This window comes from Mesocricetus auratus, unplaced genomic scaffold (genome assembly GCF_017639785.1).
Source record: "Mesocricetus auratus isolate SY011 unplaced genomic scaffold, BCM_Maur_2.0 Super-Scaffold_15014, whole genome shotgun sequence".
NCBI classification, from domain to species: Eukaryota; Metazoa; Chordata; class Mammalia; order Rodentia; family Cricetidae; genus Mesocricetus; species Mesocricetus auratus.
This window is the reverse complement of record NW_024429186.1, coordinates 60,455,108-60,478,233: the sequence shown is the minus strand read 5'-3', so window position 1 is coordinate 60,478,233 and position 23,126 is coordinate 60,455,108. Positions and strand designations below refer to the sequence as shown.

Genomic DNA, 23,126 nt, shown 5'->3' with positions numbered 1-23,126 from the left:
ACGTATTTTGAAGAAAATGGGGAGATTTGTGACCCATACTTTAATTGTAATTCCATTATTGAACTAATAAAAATTCAATATTAAAAACTCTTCCTTTTAGCAAAATGAAAAGGACTGAAAGCACTTTAGCTCCTATGTCCAATAGGTTTAACAAGGCAGACTGATTTCTGTGTTATAGCCTTTATTTATTCTCTAAATCCCTCCAATACCATTTGAGTTTACAGTTGTTTTTAATATTTAAACAAAGACTAGAATGCACTTTTGCATCACTATGGTGAATACTAATATGAATATACCAGCATACCCTTATCACCCACAGAACACAGGATTTTAACACGGAGAAGAAAAACCTGTGTTAACACAGGTGAGAGGTTAAAGATAAAAGTAGACTAACATCAGATTTGAGTGTTTTAGGAGCAGTATGTCCAGGTCCTCATGGAGTTCTTTATCTTGCCTCTGGCATACTGAGATATGACCCAACTATCTAGATTGGTATTTGTAGGCTATATTGTCACACTAGACTTGACAAAAATGTATAAGATAGTGGAACTATTTTATTTTTGTCATGAAGCCTATCTAAAATAGGAATTGGACTCCATCCCCAAAGAGGACAGGCTATAATAACTTCATTTACCAGTACTGTATAAAAACAAGTTAAGATTGTTATGTAAGAATGTATAGTCTAAACCAGGTGTGGGGTACGCATCTGTAAACTCAATAGCTTGGGAGGCAGACGTAGACTCTGAGTTCAAGGCCAGTACAATACACAGCGAGTCCAGACTTGCCTGGGCTACAGACAAAAAGAAGGCATTTGTCTCAAAAACCAAAGGGCTGAGGTGCAGCTTGCTCAGCAGTAGAGTGCTTGTCCGGTGCATACACACTGAGTTTGATTCTCAGCACCACAAGGAATCTATCAGAGGAAATAGAAAACCTCAAATGCTCTCTAAAAATGACAAATATGCATAAATATTATCAAACATTTACAAATGCCTTCCTAATCTCACTAAGAAAAAAAAGACACCAGCTATTACTGTTAACAGCCTGACAATAATTGCCTGATGAATTATAAAAAAAATTGAGATTCATGAAAATGACAGTTAATAAAACATGCATTGGAAAGGCTTCATCAAGGAGAAAAAATATCAATTTAAATTGTAATTCCTCTATTAATCATCAGGCAAAAGGCATACAAAAGCAGAAAAGATTGTCACCAGCACCACGTTGTCAGTAATACCAGAAAACCAAGATCACTTTGTTTTTCTTTATTTCTGGCCGCACTGTCTGGTGTAGACCCATTTCTTCATCTTCACCTGCTACTGCTCTGATGGGGGATGTCTTTCTGTATATATGTTTCTCTTATTGGTTGATTGGCCACTAGCCAGGCAGGAAGTATAGGCGATACTAGGACACTAGGAGAATTCTGGGGAGAGGAGGCAGGGAGAGATCACCAGGGCGAGACCCCATGCAGAGACCAGGAAGATAGGATGTGCCACGCATTCTCTGGTAAGACAAGGCCACGTAGAAATACATAAATTAGTAGTTATGGGTTAATAATTAAGAGAGAGGTAGTCAGTAAGAAGTCCTAGCCATCGGCCAATAGTCTTATAATTGATATAGTGTCTGTGTATTTATTTGGGGCAAAGTGGCTGTGGGACCAGTCAGGAAAGAAACCTCCATCTTCACTGCTCTTTCATTTGCCCTGCATCACCCAACAGTGTGATCTGCTTGCATTAAAAACCATACTTATTTACTTATGGGGCAATGAGAATGCACATGGAGGTCTGAGAACAACTTTTGTAGGCATTGGTTCTCTTCTTCCACTTTGTTTTGAGGCAGGGTCTTTCACTCCAGCAGCTGAAGCCCTGAAGCAAGCTCCTGGCCAATCTCCCCATCTTCACCTTCTATCTGACCACTGAAGTGCTGGGAATACAGATGTACCTACCACACTGCAGATGGCTTTTCATGTGGGTCAAGAGGGATGAACTCAGGCTGTTGGGTTTTCACAGCTGATAATTCAGTTTTTACCCACTGAACTATCTCCCTGGTCCCAACTTTCATTTCTTGACCATATTATACTTCATATGTTCCTACATCCCTTTCCTATTCTGAAAAACTTCAATTATCTCTGTCCCATAAAGTCCTGATCATCTTTAAAGTAATCTGCACAACAGAATTCCTTGGTAAAGCCATTCCTAATCTGCTCCACCCAACACCATCTTTTCTCACTCACAACTGTCAGCATCCCTGTCCTACTTTGCATACATCTCTTCTGCTGGGCTCTCTGTGTGCACTTCACTAACCCAGGTCACAGGACTCTCCTCTCCTACACCACGGTGTGCTCCTCAAACGTGGGATTTTTTTTAAAAGACAAGATCTTACTATGTAGCTTTGGCTATTCTGGAACTCAATAACTAGATTGGGCTGACCTTGAACTCACAGAGATTCACATGCCTCTGTGATTAAAGACATTTACCACCACGTCCACACCTGGAAGAAGTGGAGGCTTTTTAAATTCTAGCTTTTCTCTGACAACAAATATGTGAGCAAGTGAATGACCCCAAAGTCCTTAGTAATATGGTTAATATTAGTTCTTGGTACCTTTAATCCCAGCACTCGGGAGGCAGAGGCAGACAGTTCTGTCTGAGTTAAGGGGGCATCTTAGTCTATAGAGTGAATTTCAGGACAGTTTTCAAAACTCTGTCCTGAAAAACCACAGTTGGGTGTAGGATATGAGAATGAGAATATGGTACCTTTAGATTACTGGTTCAATTCCATAGAACAAACTTACTCCATTATTTATTCCACACCAGAGTTTCATATCTATTCCCTTTCTTTTTCTTTATTCTGGCCCTTCTTTCCTCTTCTTCCTCCCTCCACCTCTTTCCAGCATTAGGAGATTTGTGTATGCTAGGCAAGTGTTCTTCCATCAAGTTACAGCCCCTTTAAAAATAACCCTTTTTGTTTTTAAATTTGGAGACATGGTGAACTTACTATGCATCCTAGTCTGGTCTAAAACTTTGATCCTCCTGCCTCAGCTTTCCAAGAAGTTGGTTCCATAAGTGTTTGACACTATTATTTTTTCCTTGTTAAAAGCATGTCAGATTTGGCATTTCCAAACCAATAACTTAAAAAATGTGTGACAAAATAGTTCTATAATGATTGAAAAGAATCTTCTAGATAATTAGTGGTACCATCAACAAGCAGATACGTTCCACTTAATTTCTTCCGAAACAGCTAAAAAAATTACATAGTAAGGAATCTACTAGCCTCACTGTAGAAGTGCTACACATATCCAAGGCTCCCATTTAAAGGACTGCTCTAGTTGCAGAAACATTATTAGAGTTGGGAACAAAATACATGTCATTGGCATACTTAAGCATACCAAAAAATTATTTGAAAGTAACATCGATGTCTTTAATACAGAAGAAGAAATAAATGCTCCAATTAGAGACTGTCAGGCAAATATGAATATTTTCAACTCCTGGAGAAGTCCTAACACAACAATTATTACCAAGCACAAAGGCTGCAAGCACATAAAAGACCCTCTTTTCATATTTCTGAATATATTTACCAGCTAACCCATTTGTCCATTAAATTCAAGGCAGTGATTCAGAAAGTATGAGGACTAAATGCAATCAGATATAGAGGCTCCTAGTGGAATTGCTAATGGTACAATGACACGGGCACAAGTGTCCCAGCAGAGCTGAAGGGCTAGTTCCCCAGCACCCAGAAACCGCAGCTCCCTCTGCTGCTTGCCTGCGGCTCTGGAACTTTCATCTTGGTAAAATGGTATGAAATCTTCCACTGTCACTGCCATCAAGACATACATGTCTTGGTTCACTTTTCTCCCTAACAGGTACTTTTTGCCCCTTATCCTTTATTATTCTTTCTTCTCTGACAATGAATGATCTTCACGAGACATAATGCTCACTAATAAAAATACACCAACTAACCAATCAAAATATAAACTTCTGGGGTGTGGTGAAGCACACATTTAATCCTAGTACACAGGAGGCAAAGGCAAACAGATCTCTGTGAGTGCTTTTTAGGTCAGCCAGGGATATGTAGTGAGACCCTTTCTCAAAAAAACAAAAACAAACACCACCTTTCCTGTGTGTATGCTGTTGTTTGATTTGTGTGCTGTAATTCTTAGTTGTTAATTCGACTAGAGGATGACACATCTTTAATCTGGGCCACACCTTCTGCTGGACACACCTTAGAAGGAAGGCTTCCTTGGTTTTCCACTGCTTGTCCTTGCCTTGTCAAAACATCCATTCCTTCACTGGCACTGGAGCCTACTTCTTTGAGATTCCTGCATATACAGAAGGCCAGTTGAGACACCCAGACTTGTGGGACTGAGCACAGATAGCCATTGTTAGATTAGTTGGACTGCAGTCTGTAAGTCATTCCAATACATTCCCTTTATATATATATATGTGTGTGTGTATATATATATACATATATACATATATATATATATATACATACACACACATTCCATAAATTCTGTAACTCTAGAGAACCCTGGTTAATACAGGTGTCAAAGGCAATTTCTTCTGGTTCTAGGCTTCCTCTTTTTACCTACCCAGCACACTCTTCAAAGTGGCGGTCAAGTCATAAAGTTTTTTAAAGACTGATTTTATTTTCTATGTATGAATATTTTTCTGGCATGCATGTATATGTACCACAGGTGTGCCTTGTGTCAGTGGAGCTCAGAAGAGGGCACTGGATCCCCTGAAATTGGTGTTATAGATGGTTGAGCCTCCACATGGTTGCTGGAAACTGAACTTAGCTCCTCTTCAAGAGCAACAAGTGCCCAACCCTTGAGTCATCTATCCAACCCCATGCAGCCTAGTTTAATAGAAACTTAAAATTATGAGTTACATTTATTTAAACTTTTCAAAAAATAAACGAATCATAGACTTCAAAAACATAGATAAAGGATTGGAGAGATGGCTTAGTAGTTAAGAATAGTGCTACTTGTCAGTGAGGAGGCCTAGACAATCTATTTAGCCTTGGGCAGTAGATCAGTATTCATCCCCAGTATACACATGGACTTTGGACTACCATCCAACAATGTGAGATGAACTCCCACCCTGAACTCTTGGGGGAGGGTCTAGGCCCTGCCCTGGATGAAATGACAGTCTATGGACACCCCCATGGAGGGCCTCACCCTCCCTGGAGAAATGAGGGGAGGGCATGGGAGGAGGGGAGGGAAAGGGAGAGGGACCTGGAACTGACTTGTGAACCAACCATGTCTCTAATCTAAATTTAAACTTAAAAATAAAAAAATTAATAAAAAACCAAAAAACCCAAAACAAAACAAAAAAAGAGTAGTGCTACTCTTGCAGAGGATCTGAGTTTACTGCCTAGCACTCATGTTGGAAGGCTGAAAACTACATGTAACTTCAGCTCCAGGGAGACCTGATGTCTCGCCCTCATATATGTGAGCGAGCACACACACACACACACACACACACACACACACACACACACACACACACACACACACACTTTTCTCTATATCTTAATCAAAATAAATCTTTAAAAACAAGCAATACAGACTTTGTTGACCACTTTGGGAAGCCATACCCTCTTAGAGGAGTGGAGGAGGGGAACGAGTGGGAACTGGCATTGGTATGTAAAATGAGAAAAGATTGTTTTAAAATAAAAATTGATTTAAAAAATCCATAGGCAATAAGAATACATGTGAACTTTAGAGTATACTTGGAAGTAAGAACTTTCTGTTGAAAAAAAATTAGTTAAGAATCCATCCATGGAGCAGGTGGTGGCAGCACAAGTCTTTAATCCCACCACTCGAGAGGGAGAGGCAGGAAGATCTCTGTGAGCTTGAGGCCAGCCTGGTCTACAGAGTTCCAGGACAGGTTCCAAAGCTACATAGAGAAACCCTGTCTTGAAAGAAAAAAAAAAAAAAAAGACTCCATCCAGGGATGGTACCCTTTGTTCTATTATAAGTTATAGTGCTAAGTCAGTGAAATCAGGTATTTTGAGGCAGTGAGGGCAATAATTTTGCTTAATGGAGGAATTATTCTTATTTTTTGCCCCATAAAGATGTTTCATTTAGGTCATAATGAATGAATATATTAGGTAGAAAACAGTAGAGGTTTAAAACATGAACATTCATAGAAGATGAATTTGGTTTAGCTTAAAAGGACAGCACCCTAGGTATTAGTGTAGTGTGGGAAGATTGCAGGGAAGGGAGTGGGGTCCAGGAGGTATGCAGGCATGTTTGACAAAGCTATAATGAGAACTATGAGGCCGGGAGACAAGATAAAACAACTGTTTGCAGGTACTCAACAAAAGTAGACCCGTTTCATCAGGCAGGCAGAACTGTTGTAAGCCTTAGCATGCCCAGGTTTGTGTTTTAGACAGTAGTAACGTAATTAGCTCCCAGACAGCTACAGTGTTCTGAGCAGCTGGAGATGACAGGAAGGCTGACTAGTGTTTCACCGGACAGTTTTATTTAATCCTTACACTAATCTTGAGTTTGGTACTATAATTATCTCCTTCTTACAGATTAAATTAAGGTTAGTCCATATTTATTGATGCTATCTTCTAAGAAAATGCTTTACAAAAGACAGTAAATACATAAAATTGTGTAATTTTTCAAGAAACTCATTTCCTTCTAACATGAAATGGCAGCAGTATTGATGAGGTCCCCCTAAGGAGCTTTACAATGTCCATCATAATGAAAGGGAACTGCATTAGTGGAGCCAATCAATTACCATTCATTTAGTTTTGGCTCTCATACTTCTGCAACAGGTCCCTTACATTTGAGTAGTTGAACTGCATGGCTAACAAACAGCGACTAATTGAAGAATTATCATTGAATTTGGTAATGTGTCTGATAAAAGTTAAACAAAGCCAAGTCTGGCATTCAAGAAAAAGTCAATCTACACAGATTGAGAAAAATCAAATAATGTTGGTTGTGGTAGGAAAGCATATTAAGCCTAGGTGTAAAGCATTCTTTAAAGATGCATTTTAACTGTATAGTACCCCTTATACATTATATATAGATACTTACAAAGCCCCAGCTATAAATCACAAGAACTATAGCATTGGCTGGACCTGGTGTCATGCACATGCCTTTAATCCTAGTACTCAGGAGACGGAGGCAGATGAATTTCTGTGACTTTGTGGCCAGCCTGGTCTACCCAGCAAGTTGCAGGACGGTCAGGGCAACATAAAAAGATCCTGCTTCAAAACCAAACCAAACCAAACAACAACCCAATAACAAAAAAGAATTATAGCATATGTCACATTTTATCCAGATTTTCTAATATTCTTTCCCGATTTTATTCCACACTAATTTCTTCCTTGATGGAACACTGATACCAATTAGCTTGTAACCTTCCTTGAATTACTATCCATATTCTTCCTTTTTAAATGATTACTTTTATAAGAATATCATCTGAATGTCTGCATCATTTCAAAATCTTTGCTAATGTGTAAACAATGTGTGTACATACATATATAAGGACACAGCCATATGTGTATACATACATATATACATAATACATATTTTTTCTTTTTAGACAGAGTCTTGCTACTATTGTCCAGGTGGCTTCAAACTCCAAGTTCACCTGTCTCAGATACTGCCTTGCTGGAACTTGCAGGTTTGTGGCCCCAGCCCTGGCACCATAGACCACTTACTTGGCCATCTTGACATCCCAATAAATACAACTTAAAGAAGAAGAAAAACTACAGGTGTATTTTGACTTCTTAAAAGTAAGTATAATTCATCATGCATCAACATTTAAGATGCAAAGCAAATCGTAATATGTTAGTGAATATTGGCTGATCAAGGACACTTTTTTTGAACACTAGTCTATATGCTACTGTTTTATCTAGGTGTGATTATTACTTAAATTGATGGACCTGAGTAAAGCCCTTTACCCTCATAACACAGGGAGGCCTCACCCAGTCAATGCTTTTGAGAAAAACCTGAAGCCACTTGAGAAAGGAAGGAATTCTACTACTAGAAGCCTTAAGACTGGCAGCAGCATCAACTCTTCCTAGGTCTATAGAATTGGTACTCACTTGCCAATCCCCACAGCCAGGGAAGCCAATTCCTTAAAGTACATCTTCCTCGTTATTTATGTGACATATATATTGTATTAGTTATCATAAGCAATCTAAAGATGATTAACACATGAAGGGAATTTTTGTGGGTTATATGAAAATGTATTAGTTAATGTAAGAGTGGAGCTCTGGGTTTATTAATATGACCATACACTATAAATTCTGAAAATTCTTACATGTACAAAAATATCACTATAAAACAGAAAGCACAAGGACAGCATTATACTAAAAACATGTATGTTCAGAGTCATAGTGAAACTTTCTTCAGGATCAAAACAATTTCTTTAAAATTTTTACTTAAGGAATAGAGTCACAACTGGTAAGACCATGAAATAAAAGCTTTAGAATTATTTCCATTGTAAAAGCAAGCAACCAAACGAACTGGAACTCAGATTTCTATCTAGGAAGCTAATCCAGTGATGGCCTAGGATGAAACCTGAAGCACTCCTCTGGCTCAGTGGTCACCCAGAGTCTGCCTGGCCTTCCTCCCAAGTGTGGCAATTCAATTCTAATTGCATGATCAAACCAACAAATTGAGCTTAAGAGACAAAAGTACTTAGCTGACAAAATCAGAGGTTGCATGAAAATGTTTTTCAAGTACAAGTAATGTAAGAAACAACAAGTGAAGTGACAGAGAGGTTTCAAAGCTTGAAAGACAGTCATCAATACTGACAGATTACTGTAATTCTGGTTGCTAGCATGATCGATTTGTCCAGCATATGACAATCAATACTGTCCTCATTTTCTGAACATTAGACTTATAGTCACAGAAGATGTTCCTAGGATAAAATTTAAACTCCATTTAATGATCATAAATAGCACAATTTATGCTGTGGAATCTTGGTAGGTTCCATAATTGGGCATAAGATAACTGACCCAGCAGTATAATTATACAAATACAATTGAGTTTATTACATTCTACCTCCTTACTTCTTTGATGGGAATTAAAGTATTAACTATGGTGGTTTTCAAAACTGACTTCTATTTAAATTCCTACTATAATTCATGATAAGTGTATTAATTTATTTTAGAACACACAATTTTCTCTTCAATGGAAATCCAATGTCAAAAACATACTTTTAAAAATTAGACACATTTATGAAACCAGAATGTTACCTAAAATTAACAGATACTCCTATACTTCAGTACCTTTAAATGCAAGTATTCAGTACCTGTAAATACAAGTATCCAGTTGTAATTTATTGTATAAGCCTTCATGTTAAAATCAAGTAAAGAAGTCACTTCCCATGCATTCCTTCCTACCTTCATGCATTCATTTGTGTTTCTGAGGTGGGACCCCTCTTGATCTGAAGTGATCTTCCCAATCTCTCTGCCCTTACAGCTTGGCTGTAGGAGCACCTACTATGTCTGGCTCCTTAGCAATTAGAATACAGATCTTGTGAAACACCAATGTAACATTCTCCAGATTAACAAAGTATAGAAATATCTATTATTACATATTTCTCTTGGTATGTAAAGGTTTCATTTTCCAGGAACCATCATGAATAGCAAAAATCTGTGAACACTCAAGTGTCCATTGTATAATGGTAAAATATTTACATATAACCAAATATATGAGTTAATTATAGCATTAAATATTTAAGTACCATATTAGTAGTTGCTACATTTTGTTGTTAAAGGGATAATGATAAGAAAAAAGTCTTATTTTTTCCTAAATATTTTTCACATAGACTCGGATGCATTTTTCAAATGAGGAGCTCATGGATATGGAAGGCCAACTACTGTTAAGCTGTATGAAAAACATTTTCCTATGTCTTAAAAAAATTGGTGTACTATGTAATGTTTTCATTCCCAATAGTCTTGTTTTTAAAAATATTTTAAATTGTGGGTGTGTGTGTGTGCATGTATGTGCACGCAAATACAGGTTCCTAAAGAGGCCAGAAGCATCAGATCCTCCTGGAGCTCAAATTATAGATGGTTGTGAGCTGTGTGGTGTGGGGCTGGGAACCAAACCAGGTCCTTTGTAAAAACAGTACAAGATCTTAACTACTGAGCCATCTCTCCAACACCTCATTCTAAGTAGTCTACAAGCAATTCTGTTGATAGAACTATTCAGATATGCTGCTTTTAAAAAGTGTTCAAGTCTACTATTTTAATAGAAATTATTTTTCATCCTAGAATATCTTTGAATATGATAACCATTATTTCAATATGATATTTAAAATGTCATAAAGTAGAACTGAGAATTCACCTTAAGCAGCTAATCAGCCCAATATAAAAACTCAATTAAGCAACTCCTTAATCTTGGGGTGGAGATGTTATATATTGATTGTAATATTTATGAATAATATATAATTAATACTTGTATAAAATCTCATTTATCACTCATAATAATGCTGCTATAATATTAGAATATTTTTATAGATAAAGAAAGTGAGATTCAAGGATTCTATAACTTGGGCTGGGATTATTACTCAGTGGCAGAGTGACTGCCTAGCTTGCTCAAGGTCTGATTTGAACTCTAGACCCTGGTTCTGTGGCCCGACCAAGATCATGAGGTAGTTATTGTCACTAGTGCATTTCATAGGTAAGTACACTAAAGTTCAGGGAGGTCGTTCAGCTCCAGAAGAGCAATACCTGACCAGATAGGTAGGCTCCAGAAGCTATGTTCCTAAGTACTCCATGTCTCCTCACACCTTCATGTCTCTCAGTACGCTGTCCCCAGTTTAGAAGGATCTCAATCTCTTCCACTTGATTATTTATCATTTAAGACTGGTTCAGTTTTTCATTTTTCTCATAAGTGTTTTTGGACACAAACCCAGTTGGTGGCAGGTCCCTTATTAGTATACATCCTGCATATTCCTTTTTTAAAACACATGTAATGAAAACAGTATGTTTTCCCATGCAGACTGAATTCTTCTCAATGATTGTTTTGATTATTTCTGTACCTCCAGAGCAGCACAGAGCATGACATATAATACCATTTTAATTAACTAAGTCAAACATTGGTATTTAAAGTATAAGAAAACATACCATTCAGATACCACAATTACTCAATCACTAGGGAGGAACTCTGTCATTTATCAATAAACAGAAACACTAAGGTTTAATACATAAAAAATATTTACCTTTTTGTAAAGCAGATGTACACTAGTGTATTAAACACACAGTCAAAAAAGGATACAAGTTTTGATACAATGGAATCAGGGATTTCAGAGCACGGCTAGCATTTATTGCTGTGGATCGAACCATAATGGGCAGAACTTTTCCATTCACAATAGCACCATCAAAAAGTGGACCAAAGAAGGGAACCTGATAGAGATCAGAACATAATTTTAAACTCAAACTGTAAAAAAGATTATAATATAAACAATCAGGATGCTTTGCACACAAATGCATTTTTACTTCTTATTTGTTCTTTCAAGTAAAAATATTCAAATTCAATTCTTTACATATGAATCACCTCTACAAAAATGCCCCAGGTCCACTCAAAAGAACTTTGTGCTTTGTGTAACTACATCATTTAAATTCCCTGCCAATTTCAGCCTCTCTCTCTCTCTCCTCTCTCTCCTCTCCTCTCCTCTCCTCTCCTCTCCTCTCCTCCCTCCCTCTCTCTCTCTCTTTCTCTCTCCCCCCCCCCCAACTCCTCAATCAAGCAAACAAAGGAAAAGAAACACATTCTTACAGGTAGGCAGTTAGATGGGCATTTTTCTGAGATACCAGTTTTTACTATTCTTATGGTTTGAACATGAAATGTCTTCCCCAAACTCATGCTGAATGCTTAGTTCCCAGGACCATGTTTAGAAGGGTAGCTCTGGGGAAGAGAGTAACTAACAAGAGCTTTGACCCAAAGGTACAGAAACAAGGAACCAAAAGACCATGGACTGAAATCATGACACAAAGTATATACATCTTTCCTCTTGTAAGAATGTTTTCCTCAAGATTTTGTCTGAATGACAAAAAACAAGTACAGAACCTAAAACGCATTTGGCTTGGTTAGTTAAAAAACACAATCTATACTTTTATAACTGTCACTTTTATTAGCTGACAAGTCAGAGCTGTGAATATATAGATCAATGGTAGAGTGCTAACCTATCTGGGTCAAGGCTCAATACTGAAAAAAAAAACCGTATTTAAATATGGTTGACAAAAATGTTAGCTCAAGGCAAGAAGACAATTCCCTGAGGATGACATAGTATTTTAGGCTTTGTGGCCATACAATATCTCAATTTTTTAAAACTTAAAATTTCTATAAAGATGCTTTAAAAACATATAAAAAAGGCATTCTCAATTTGTAGGCTGCACAAAATTAGGTAGTGCCCTGCTATAAGTTGACTTCTGGTTTATATAAACTTTGAAAAAAAATACTTGTCCATCAGGAAAATTTATAAATGGAAACCTGGCCCAATTCAAGGAATTCAGAAGATTCTGAATCAACTGTTAAAACAATTTTCTATTAAAAGCATTCATCTTAAAAAAATGAAAATAGTGCCGAACTTTTATTATCTTAGAAAGAAATACTTTTGAAATAGTTGTTGAAACCCTGTGGTACATCTAGGACATGTAACTGGAGGAGATACTGTCTCCTTTAACAGTTAAAAACATCTGTAGGTATTTCATTTATTTTAAAATTATCCTTGGCTTTCTAAGACAGAGGCTCATTAAGTAGCACAGACTGGCGACTGATTATCTTGCGTCTACTCTGCTGAGACTACGACTGTACCTCACTAACACCAGGTTGCTCTTACTGTGTATCTTGGAAACTCTCATTGTTTTCTGTTTTAATAAAAGGTGAGCTAAGCACAAGGAGCTTCTACTCAGGCACTACCTAGCTGTCTCCCTACCCAGGTTGGTCCTTCTAGCTATGCTTAAGATAATCTACACAGCATCAAAGTCTGCTGCATTTCCCCCTATTTTCACAACTGAAAATCTATCACTAAGACAGAAGCTGAGGAACTCTCACCTCTGGTTTTTTCATGATCTGGATACTGAACATGTGGTTTTTCATTGGATATATTACAATGAGGACATCACCAAATTCTGTAGGAATAATTCCTCTTCTGTAGTCTCTAGTATGTTCTGACCAAACAATGTGTACTTCATCATTTCCTAGGTGTCTCAACTGGAAAATGAAGGAAACAGATTTAGTGCCATGTGAGCAGTTACATAGCAACAACAGAGCATACAGAAGAGACATAGCTGATCATTTTCATGACACATAAAATACAAAACACTCAAAGTCATCAAGGGACCCAGAAGACCACCAGGGACTTTCAACTCCTACAGTCAACGAGACAGAAAGATCTTAGAGAAGAGCCACAGCCCACTCTTAAATGAGCTGCTGTATGAATGCAATTGCACTCTCAAACCTCTCAAAGATTGTTTTAAAAAGTGACTGATTTGAGTGACATTCTCTCCTCTTATTCCATGCACCTTCTGAAGTGCTAATGAGTAGCAAGGTGGCCTGAAGAAGTCAGTCAGAAGACAAGCAAAGAAATAGGTAAACACATATTTTATAATCACTTACTGAGCAGAAGAAAGTTGGTTATATTTGGTCTAACAAATTAATTTTCATCAATCCCCCAATGGAACTTAGAAAAGCCTCCAAATAGATGCCTTGATATTTATTAGGTTCTAAAAAAATGTTACTTAGATATCTGTGTTGCTTACAAAGGTGCTCTTGGAGAACTTGAGAGTGTTTTTTATAACAATTAAAAATGTTAAGAAAGGAACGCTCTTGAAAGTTGTGTTTCTGGTAAGTTGTTAAAAAAATGAACATATTATTGAATTTTCCTCATGGAGATTGTAGTATAACCCTCAACTTTATTATAAAATTTCATCATCTAGTATATTTGGTACATGTGAGCCCATGTTTGGTAGATGCTTTACACTGGATTTTCCATTACTTTCAAGTATCTAGACACACTGGGATTTCTGAAAGGGTCTTTGCATCCCTTCCCTAGTCTAGGAATTAACTCCTTTCACCTGTGTATACATACAGGAATGACATAAATGCAGACTTAGACTTAGACATTTCTAAAACGTGCAAAAAAAAAAAAAGAAGAAGAAGAAGAGAGAGACTACACAACGCAGGAAAGCTATGGCCATATAATTTCATTTTTTAATCAAAATACTTTAAAAATATCCTTCCTATACAGCCATCCCCATGTGTCAGCTTCCCTAATAGGTTTATGTTAACTGAATACAAAAGAAATGTGAAATAAATGTAACCAGGAGGGATGATCCAATCTAATTCTGATACATTAATGTCATATGCTGTACATGTTACAATAGCAGCCAGATCTAATACTAAGCTCCAGGCTATCCTGAGATTTCCAAATGGCAGATTGTTCTAAGTGATATCAAGTATAATTGAAGTAATAAATGATAGTAAAAGCTGAGCACACTGTCAGGAAGAATTTAAGTATTTACTTTTTAAAATTAAATGAGTTAGGTTAGGAAAGACAAGACAACTGAAATAATGCAGGTCTCAATTTACAGAAAATTCCTTTTATTTATCTGCTACATTAACCCTGGAACTCTTGCCAAAATTATCTATAATTTCTAGTGCCACTTACCTAAAGAAACAAGAGAACAAGGCAACTGTACTATTATCTTTTAACCAAAGTTGTCTTCAAATATCTTTCACATAGCATTTAAAGGTCTGCTACAGAAGTTTAAAAGAACACACATTTTTTTAGTCAAAATGTATTTTTTTGCATAGAAACATATACATCAACAAATCATTTTACATGTGCTTGATATTGAAAGGAAGAACTTTCATGAAAAAATCCTTTATCATGTAGAGTTCAATGCTAAAAATATAGTTGTTTGAGGGTGTCATAATGACATTTTTAACTTTAAAACCTGTAGTATACTGAATAAAGAGAAACTGAGAAGTTGTTAATCATTGCTGTACATTTGGGGAGTTTCTGAAAGAATACTTTCACTGAAGATGGCTTTCTAGTTATCAAAAGGTGACAAAAGTCTTAATGCCAGTAATGAAAACCAATATTTGGTATAAATACTTTTATTTATTTACTTATTTACTTATTTATTTATTTATTCCTTACCTCTTAAGGACTTAAAAGACTATTTTTTCTGTACTCTAAAAATTCTCAAAGGAGTACCTATCTATATGATTCTCTCTCTAGTTAATTTTTTGAGACAGGGTTTCTCTGTATAGCCCTAGCTGACCTGGAATTCAATATGAAGATGAGGCTAGCCTCAAACACAGAAAGCCTGCCTCTGCCTCCTGAATGTTTGTATTAAAGGCATGCAGACTATCTAATGTGCAAATCAATTTTTAAAAGAGCACCTGACTGCTGTGTATATGGGACAGGTCTGTACAATGACTGGTAACCAAAGTATTCTAAATTCACTTCAACTGCTACTGATGTCACTCTGGAATTTAATTGTACTGTAGGCTACAGATGGCCAGTATTAATTCATGAAGAAAATACAATGAAAGTCAACATGTGTGAACTGAAGTCCTTTATCCATTACAGAATGTTAATACTGGAAGATATCCTAAAGACATAATTGCACACCCGATACCTCAACTGTGATATCCCAAGGAGTAGATATCTAACCTCTGCTCTAATCTTTTAAAGTTGGAGTGTAGTTGTTCACAATTAGCCCATAATACCTTTCAGGAGTGAAAATCATCATAATCTTTACATGAAGCAAACCCTGCTTTCTGACACTAGTTCTTCCAAATGGACCTTACCAAATAAACCCAACACATATTCTATACCTTATCTTTTCAGGTATTTGAAGATCATTTTAATATCTTCACTTGTTTTTCAAGTTAAAAAGTATCATTTTCCTGGATTATTAGTATACTGATGTTTTTATTAGACTACAATATCTGGAATAGAATATCAACATACTCCCTGATACAGCAAACTCACTAATGGGACTGTTTCTTTCACTGTCACTAAATTATTTTCTGAAACTTTATGGCATTATTGAACCGCTAGCCAACTCAAACTCTTTTCCTGGCAAAGTTCTTTTTAACTAGAACCTCCGTATGTGGGAGATAGTTGTGAAGCTTGGACTATGAGAGGGGGGCCCCTGGCAGTATGACCAAAATACAAACCTGGTAAATGAGCTAGCTTGTTGGAGTCCATTCCCTATGGTGCCTTTTGTTTATTAAGGGTATGTGCACACATAAGTGCCTGCATGCACATGTTCGTGCGCATGCGCGCGTGCGCGCGCGCGCGCGCGCGCGCACACACACACACACACACACACACAATAAATAAAAAGATGCCTTTTGTTTATTAAGGGTATTTATTACGTATTATTTATTAAGACTGTACTATTATGCATTCAATTTTTCACAACAATTATAAGACAAATACAATCAGTATTGTTAGTATTTTTCCATATAAACAACTGAAGCTTAAAGGAAGAAGTTCGGCCATGTTCAGCCTTAATACATGGGAGAGGGGCTTGGCCCTCTCAGACTTTGTTGACTCCTTGTAAGAGCTCTTACTCAAAAGGGAGAGTGTACTGGGGATGAGCTGGGGGGAGGTGAGGGTGTGGGAGGAGGGGTGGGAGGGAGAACTTTGGTTGGAATGTCAAATGAAATTTAAAATATAAATTATATTAAAAAATCTTGCCAAGTATAGTGTGATACATGCCTCTAACCCCAATACTTGGGCAGGCAGAGGCAGGTGGATTTCTGAGTTCAAGGCCAGCCTGGTCTACAAAGCCAGTTTCAGGACAGCGAGGGTTACACAGTGTTACCTTGTCTCAAAAAACTAAAAAGTATTTATAATTTCTAGATTAAAAGAACATTTATTTAGTGTGTGTGTGTGTGTGTGTGTGTGTGTGTGTGTGTGTGTGCGCGCGCGCATGCGCACGAACATGTGCATGCAGGCACTTATGTGTGCATACACGCTATAGCATAAGTGTGAAGTCAGAGGGCAGCTTTTGGGAGCTGATTCTCTCCTTCCACCATGCATATTTCTAGGGGAGTTAACTTAGGTTGCCAGGATTGGTAGCAAGCTCCTCAACCCATTGAGGCAGTTCAAAGTTCTTTTAAGCAGGTAGAATCAACTGCCCCATTTAAAGAGAGGATTTCATATTTAATCTTATTAAATTTTACTCTGCCAAGTCTAGGCTATATGTAAGCTTGCTAGGGTCTATTGTTAGCCAGATTCTGCTATTCAGGGTTCTGGCTCATTGTTTTCTAGATCAGAGTTATCATTAAGTTACCATTCTCATGTCTTCATTCAAGTTCTGAACAAAAATGTCAACTGGTTTACATAAGAGAGTCATTGCAGATTTTCATTCTGTTTAAAAAGATGCCTTTTGTTTATGAAGGGTATTTATTACGTATTATTTATTAAGACTGTACTATTCTGCATTCAATTTTTCACAACAATTATAAGACAAATACAATCAGTATTGTTAGTATTTTTCCATATAAACAACTGAAGCTTAAAGGAAGAAGTGCGGCCAAGATTTAAAAAAAAAAAAAAAAGCTGTGACAGAAACAATATTCAAATCCAGGCAATCATGTTCCAAAACCCAAACTTGAATCACTTTGCAATATTTTTCATTTGTGTTCTGAATATGATTATGCAACCAGTTATCATACACACAAAACTATTAAGGTCACATTGTTTCAACTTATACACGATAAAACCTTCACACAGTCTAGGGTTGGCCATGATCTAGTAATCCTATTAAAACAAATTCAGTTTGATGTGATTAGTTGTGCTGAACTTACAGTGGCTCCTAGTGATCACCCCCTCATTATCTAAGTGCTCACAAGCCAGCTGCTTAATAATCCTATTTTGCTGGAGTTCATGAATGTTGGTATTTTCAGAGGGATGCCTGTTTTACACCCCTTTGTAAAATGAGATGTTTGTCACTGTTATAAATGAATACATTCTCCTAAAGCTTGCGAGCTAGCCTCCACTGTAATGGTATTAGGAATTTAGGTCCCACCAGGTAGGGACTTGGAGAGGTGATTACATAATTTTTAAAGGGGTTAGTGTCTTAAAAAAAAAAAAAAAAAACAGACTCCAGAGAGCTTGCTTGCCACTTTCAGCATATGTGGCTATTGTGAGCAGCCCAGTCACCTGTGAACAGGTTAGTGGCTCCTCAACAGACACTGATTTGATAGTCTCCTGATCTTTCCAGCTCCTACTACTACTGTGAGAAGAAACTGTTGCTTATATGTTATTCAATCTCTGGCATTTTTTACAGTAACATAAAAGAACTAAAACATCCACTTCATAGTAGTACAACACATTCATTTTATCAACAAGGGACCTGAAGTAAACGCTTTACTCCCTTAGTGCTATAAAATGGGGTTGCAGACTAGAAATCACGTAGAGGAACTATTTCTGTCTCATAAGTTAGCTTGCCCTCTGATTCCTCCCACTCTCTCCTTCCTCTTCTTTCCTATCCTCTCTTCCCATACCCCCTCTCTCTGAGACAGGGTTTCTCTGTGTAGCTCTTGGAACTCACTTTTAGACCAAGCTGGTCTCAAAATCACAGAGATCCACATGCCTCTGCCTCCCAAGTGCTGGGATCAAAGGTGCATGCCACCACTGCCTGACCAACGCCCCCATTTCTGTTAAAAGTAGGTACCAATTAGCTGGGCGGTGGTGGCGCACGCCTTTAATCCCAGCACTCAGGAGGAAACAGAGGCAGGTGGATCTCTGTGAGTTCTAGGCCGGGCTGGTCCGACAGCCTCCAAAACAATACAGAGAAACCCTGTCTTGTAAAACAAAACAACAACAACAAAAAAAGTAGGTACCAATTAATTACACTCTCTCAATCAAAACCCGAGCCTTTTCTGATCCTATTGGTTTTATCACTACAACTCTACCAAGCTCTTGATTTGACAAAAGTGTTCACTTTATTGGTTCTTTCCTCTACAGTTGCTCTGGGTTAGATATTACAACTACATAGCTGAACTAATTCATTAATTCTTAAAAGGTCTTATCTCTTTTATCCCTCCTTACTTCTTTTCAACCTACCTTCGTTCTTCCTAGACATGATCTTGAAAGCTGTCTGGATGCACTTGCTAGCTTTTGCAAATGCTCTGAGGAGGGTTAACAGATTTGATTTCTGACCTCAAAGTTTTGGGTTCCATGAAAAAGCCACAGTAAAATAAGAAAACAAACAACAAATAAGTTACAGACAACGTTCCAAACACTTTTCTCTGAATGCAAATAGCAAAGGACACCAGTCTGTAATGGCATTTTCACTAAAAGTGGAAGTATTCATACGAAACAGCACCTGTGAAGAAATTCAAACAGGATCCTTACTCTTCCAACTCCCACTAATTCACTCACCCAGAGAGATAGGGATTTACTATGTAGCTCAAGCTGGTTTCAAAGTGAACTTCTGGCCATCTTCCTGCCTCAGCATCCTGAGCATCAGATATAATTTTATAGTCCACATAATATTTTCATACAATCATTTGAGTGTGGATCATTCATTATAATCAATTAAGAAAAGTTTCTTTTAACTGGGTGTGGTGACCTACACCTTGAATCCCCAGCATTTGAGGCAGACGCAGGTGGATCTCTGAGTTCAAAGCCATCTTGATCTACAAAGAGAGTTCCAGGACCACCAGGACTACACAGAGAAACCCTGTCTCCAAAATACAAACAAAAGGGTTTTTTTGGAAGATTAATTTTTATTATTTTAAATTATGTGTATGTGTGTGAGCTCATGCATGGGTGTGTGCACGATTGCCAGTGCCTGCAGAAGCCAGAGGTGTTGGAGCTGGGACAGTAACGAGCCACATGATGTGGGTGCTCAGAAAGGAACTCAGGTCCTTTTGAAGAGCAGCAAGTGCTCTTACCCACTGAGCCATCTCTCTAGCCCCAAGAAGAAAAAAATTTCTTAAGAGCAACAAGCACAGTATACCTAGCGCTGTGCTTTAGTATAAAGTGGTACCATTATTACTGCTGACTAATAGAAAGTCAACAGAATGATTATCATGGAAATTATATTCTAACATACAAATACCTAGTAAAAAAGCATAAGTATCTAATTATATGTTTCTTTTCATTTGTGACTATGATAGCTTTAGTAACTTTTTTGTTCATTAAACACCAATAGACTTAGTTCTAGGTTCTAGAAATACATTAAGAAGTCTTTGTCCTCATGACCTCGATATAGCGTGTATATGTGGGGAGTCAGATAAATATATAAAGAATAAACAAATAGTGGAATTGATACCTTCTGGGAAAGGGAAAACCAGTTTTTCCCAGTGGAGTTACATTGGGTATATTAACCATACTTTCAAGATAGAATCCATGCCCAGGAGTAGTTGCCTATGCAGAATGGACTCTATGGTTGGTTTGTTTTCGTGTGTGTGTTTTATTTTATTTGGATTTCTTTTTACTGTTTTTAAATTTGTTTGTTTGTTTTTTTTTTGAGAGAGAGAGAGAGAACATGAAGTTGGGTAGATAGAGAGGTGGGGAAGATCTGGGAGGGGTTAGGGAAGGGGGAAATAGGATTAAAATATATTGTAGCCAGGTAGTGGTGGCACACACCTTTAACCCAGCATTTGTGAGGCAGAGGCAGGCAGACCTCTGAGTTTGAGGTCAGCTTGGGTCTACAGAGTGAGTTCCAGGACATCCAGGGGACTACTCAGAGAATCCCTGTTTTGACAAAGGTAGGTATGTATGTATGTAATGAAAAATTTTACTAAAGATAAAATAAGCAAATATGATAACTTTACACAGTGATAAGTGTTATAAAGAAAATAATACTAAGGTAAGGAGATGACTTTGTGGGCAGAGTTTGACATATAAGCATGAGGACATGAGTCCAGACACCCAGAACCCCAGAAATCCGGGAGCTTGTCAGTTAGCTAGCCAGATGTACACAGCAGCAAAACGAGAGAGCCCATCTCAATCAAGGTTGAAGGTGAGGACTGACAATCTGAGGTTGCTTTCTGATGTCTATGTGCATGTGTGGTAGGCACTGCCGGTGTGCACACACATGTGCATACACACACCACACATATTTAAAAAGGCAATATAAGGCAAGGTGATAGTTTTCCTGAGTAGGGGTTTTTTTTAGCTGGAGTGATCTGGGAAGATCTTACTGAGAAACTGTCACGTAAGTTTGAGAATAGAACAGTGAGAATGAAGAAGCTTGAAGAAAAAAATGCAGACTGAGCCTCAGCTACGTGACTGGACTAGATTTGGTGGAAGATAACATAGTGAAAGGAGGTTGGTAAATGAACTAGAGGATGACAGGGGAGGTGATGAGAGACCTAACTAGGAAAGGTGGTCAGAGCATGCGGAGCACACGGGGTTAAATCGACCTTGGTGTGCAATGAGAAGTTACTGCTTTCCTAACCAGATCATGCTGTTCATAGTAGTGAGAAAAGCTGGCATGGAATGACTGATATTATTTCTACCCTCCATCTTTGTCATCAGGAGTACTCTTAAAAAAGCTGGGGTTATGGGGAAAATATGATGCTGAGTAGAATTTGTAACATTAATTGTTATATTTTGACCCGAAACTATGAGGATTTCTGTGTTGATTAGCTTCTGTCAACTTGACATGAGCTAGGGTCAGTTGGGAAGAGGGAACGTCAGCTGAGGAAATGCCTCCATCATACTGGCCTATGGACATGTCTGTAGGGCATACTCTTGAGTAACAATTGATGTGGGCGGGCCAAGCCCACTATGGGTACTGTCTCCTCTGGGCAGGTTGGTTTGATATAAAAAAGCAAGCTGAGGAAGCCACTACAGAGAGTTCCTACATGGTTCCTGGCCTGGCTTCCCTTAATGGTGAACTGAACCAGTTCATTTATGCCAAATAAACCATTTTCTCCCTCACATTGCTTTTAATCATGGAGTTTATCACAGCAACAGAAAGCATACTAGGACAATTCCACAGCATCCATCGATTATATTATTAACCCCTCTTTTACTGAAATAATAAAACCTTTTTGTATTTATTCCATAAAGTTGTTTGCAAAATTATTTTTTCAGATTTTGTTTAGCTTGTGTTTTTGGGGAAGTCTCTCACATGCTAATTTTACTTTAAAATTAAAATAAAAATAGATTTGAAATAAAAACTGGACCAAGTAGAGTCTTTAAGACCCATTTATTGAGGAACTATTGTGATCAAGTTTTAAGACATGACCTGTTGTCCATTACACTAATAGTATTTCAAAGGAAACTGACTTAAACAGAGTACATCTTTTTCCTCTTTTGGGGGTTCAGGAAATGAAAGATAGCTTAGAGAGTCCAACGAAGTATTTCACAATGATCTCAACTTGATCTTCATCAGACTTCTAAAGGGATGATTCGGCTGCCTTGGCAGCAGAGTGTCAGCAAGTGGCTGCAACGAGGAGGCAGAGGAGATGAGAGCAGCTCCTCGCAGCCCTTTACACCAATGCTTGCAGCACTTTTGATTTTTAGGGGTGAATACAGTCAGTTAAGTGGAAATTATTTTTAACCATTTTCCATCAGTCTTTCTCAGGTAGAAATAATTTATAGAACAGATGGCTCGGACTGGGGTTATATCAGGATTTTTGATACAGTGGAATAATATTTCTAAGCGAGACTTTACTAGATTGAATGGTTAATCTGTTCAAAGAGTACAGTCTATGTTACAAAATTCTGCTATTATCTTGAGCTTTGAAAGACCTTCACCTCACACTTAAAAAAAAAACTGTTATAGTTTAAATAGATCCAGGGACATTGATTTTGCATTTTGAGAAAATAAAATGTTCAAAAATAATTTACAAAACTACCACATAATATTTAAAATAAAAAGTCAGAACCTAAAATTAGTTTTTATAAAATGGATATAAATGACTTTTCTCCAACCAAGTTTAAAACATAGAAGCAGAGTCATAAATAATTCTAGCTCGCCAGAGGCTTGGCTATTTCTTTATACTGACTGTCGACTATCTAATTTAATTAGAGGTATTAAACTCCATGTTGAGGTCAACAAGCTTTACTTCCTCCAATATTACACTGCAACCAGTGCTCATTAATGTGTCTACTGAATGGATTAACACACCTGAAGATATATGTACAAAGGACAGGGGGGACAAC

At 37.5% G+C, this 23,126-nt stretch overlaps 1 protein-coding gene across 12 annotated transcripts in view; it reads right to left on the bottom strand.

Moving 5' to 3' along the window:
- The window catches only part of Ralgapa1 (Ral GTPase activating protein catalytic subunit alpha 1), a 202,448-nt gene that overhangs the window by 21,093 nt on the left and 158,229 nt on the right, over positions 1-23,126 (bottom strand). For 11 of the 12 annotated variants that reach the window (XR_005876329.1, XM_040743064.1, XM_040743065.1 and 8 more), the window contains 2 exons: positions 13,028-13,186; positions 11,249-11,376 (listed from right to left, as the gene is read on the bottom strand). Coding sequence is in view for 11 of the 12 variants with exons in the window: in XM_040743064.1 (XP_040598998.1) it covers positions 11,249-11,376; positions 13,028-13,186 (287 nt within the window). In the remaining variant the exon portion in view is untranslated. Of the gene's footprint in view, positions 1-11,248; positions 11,377-13,027; positions 13,187-23,126 lie in introns of those variants that run through there. The other variant, XM_040743071.1, reaches the window with a different exon arrangement.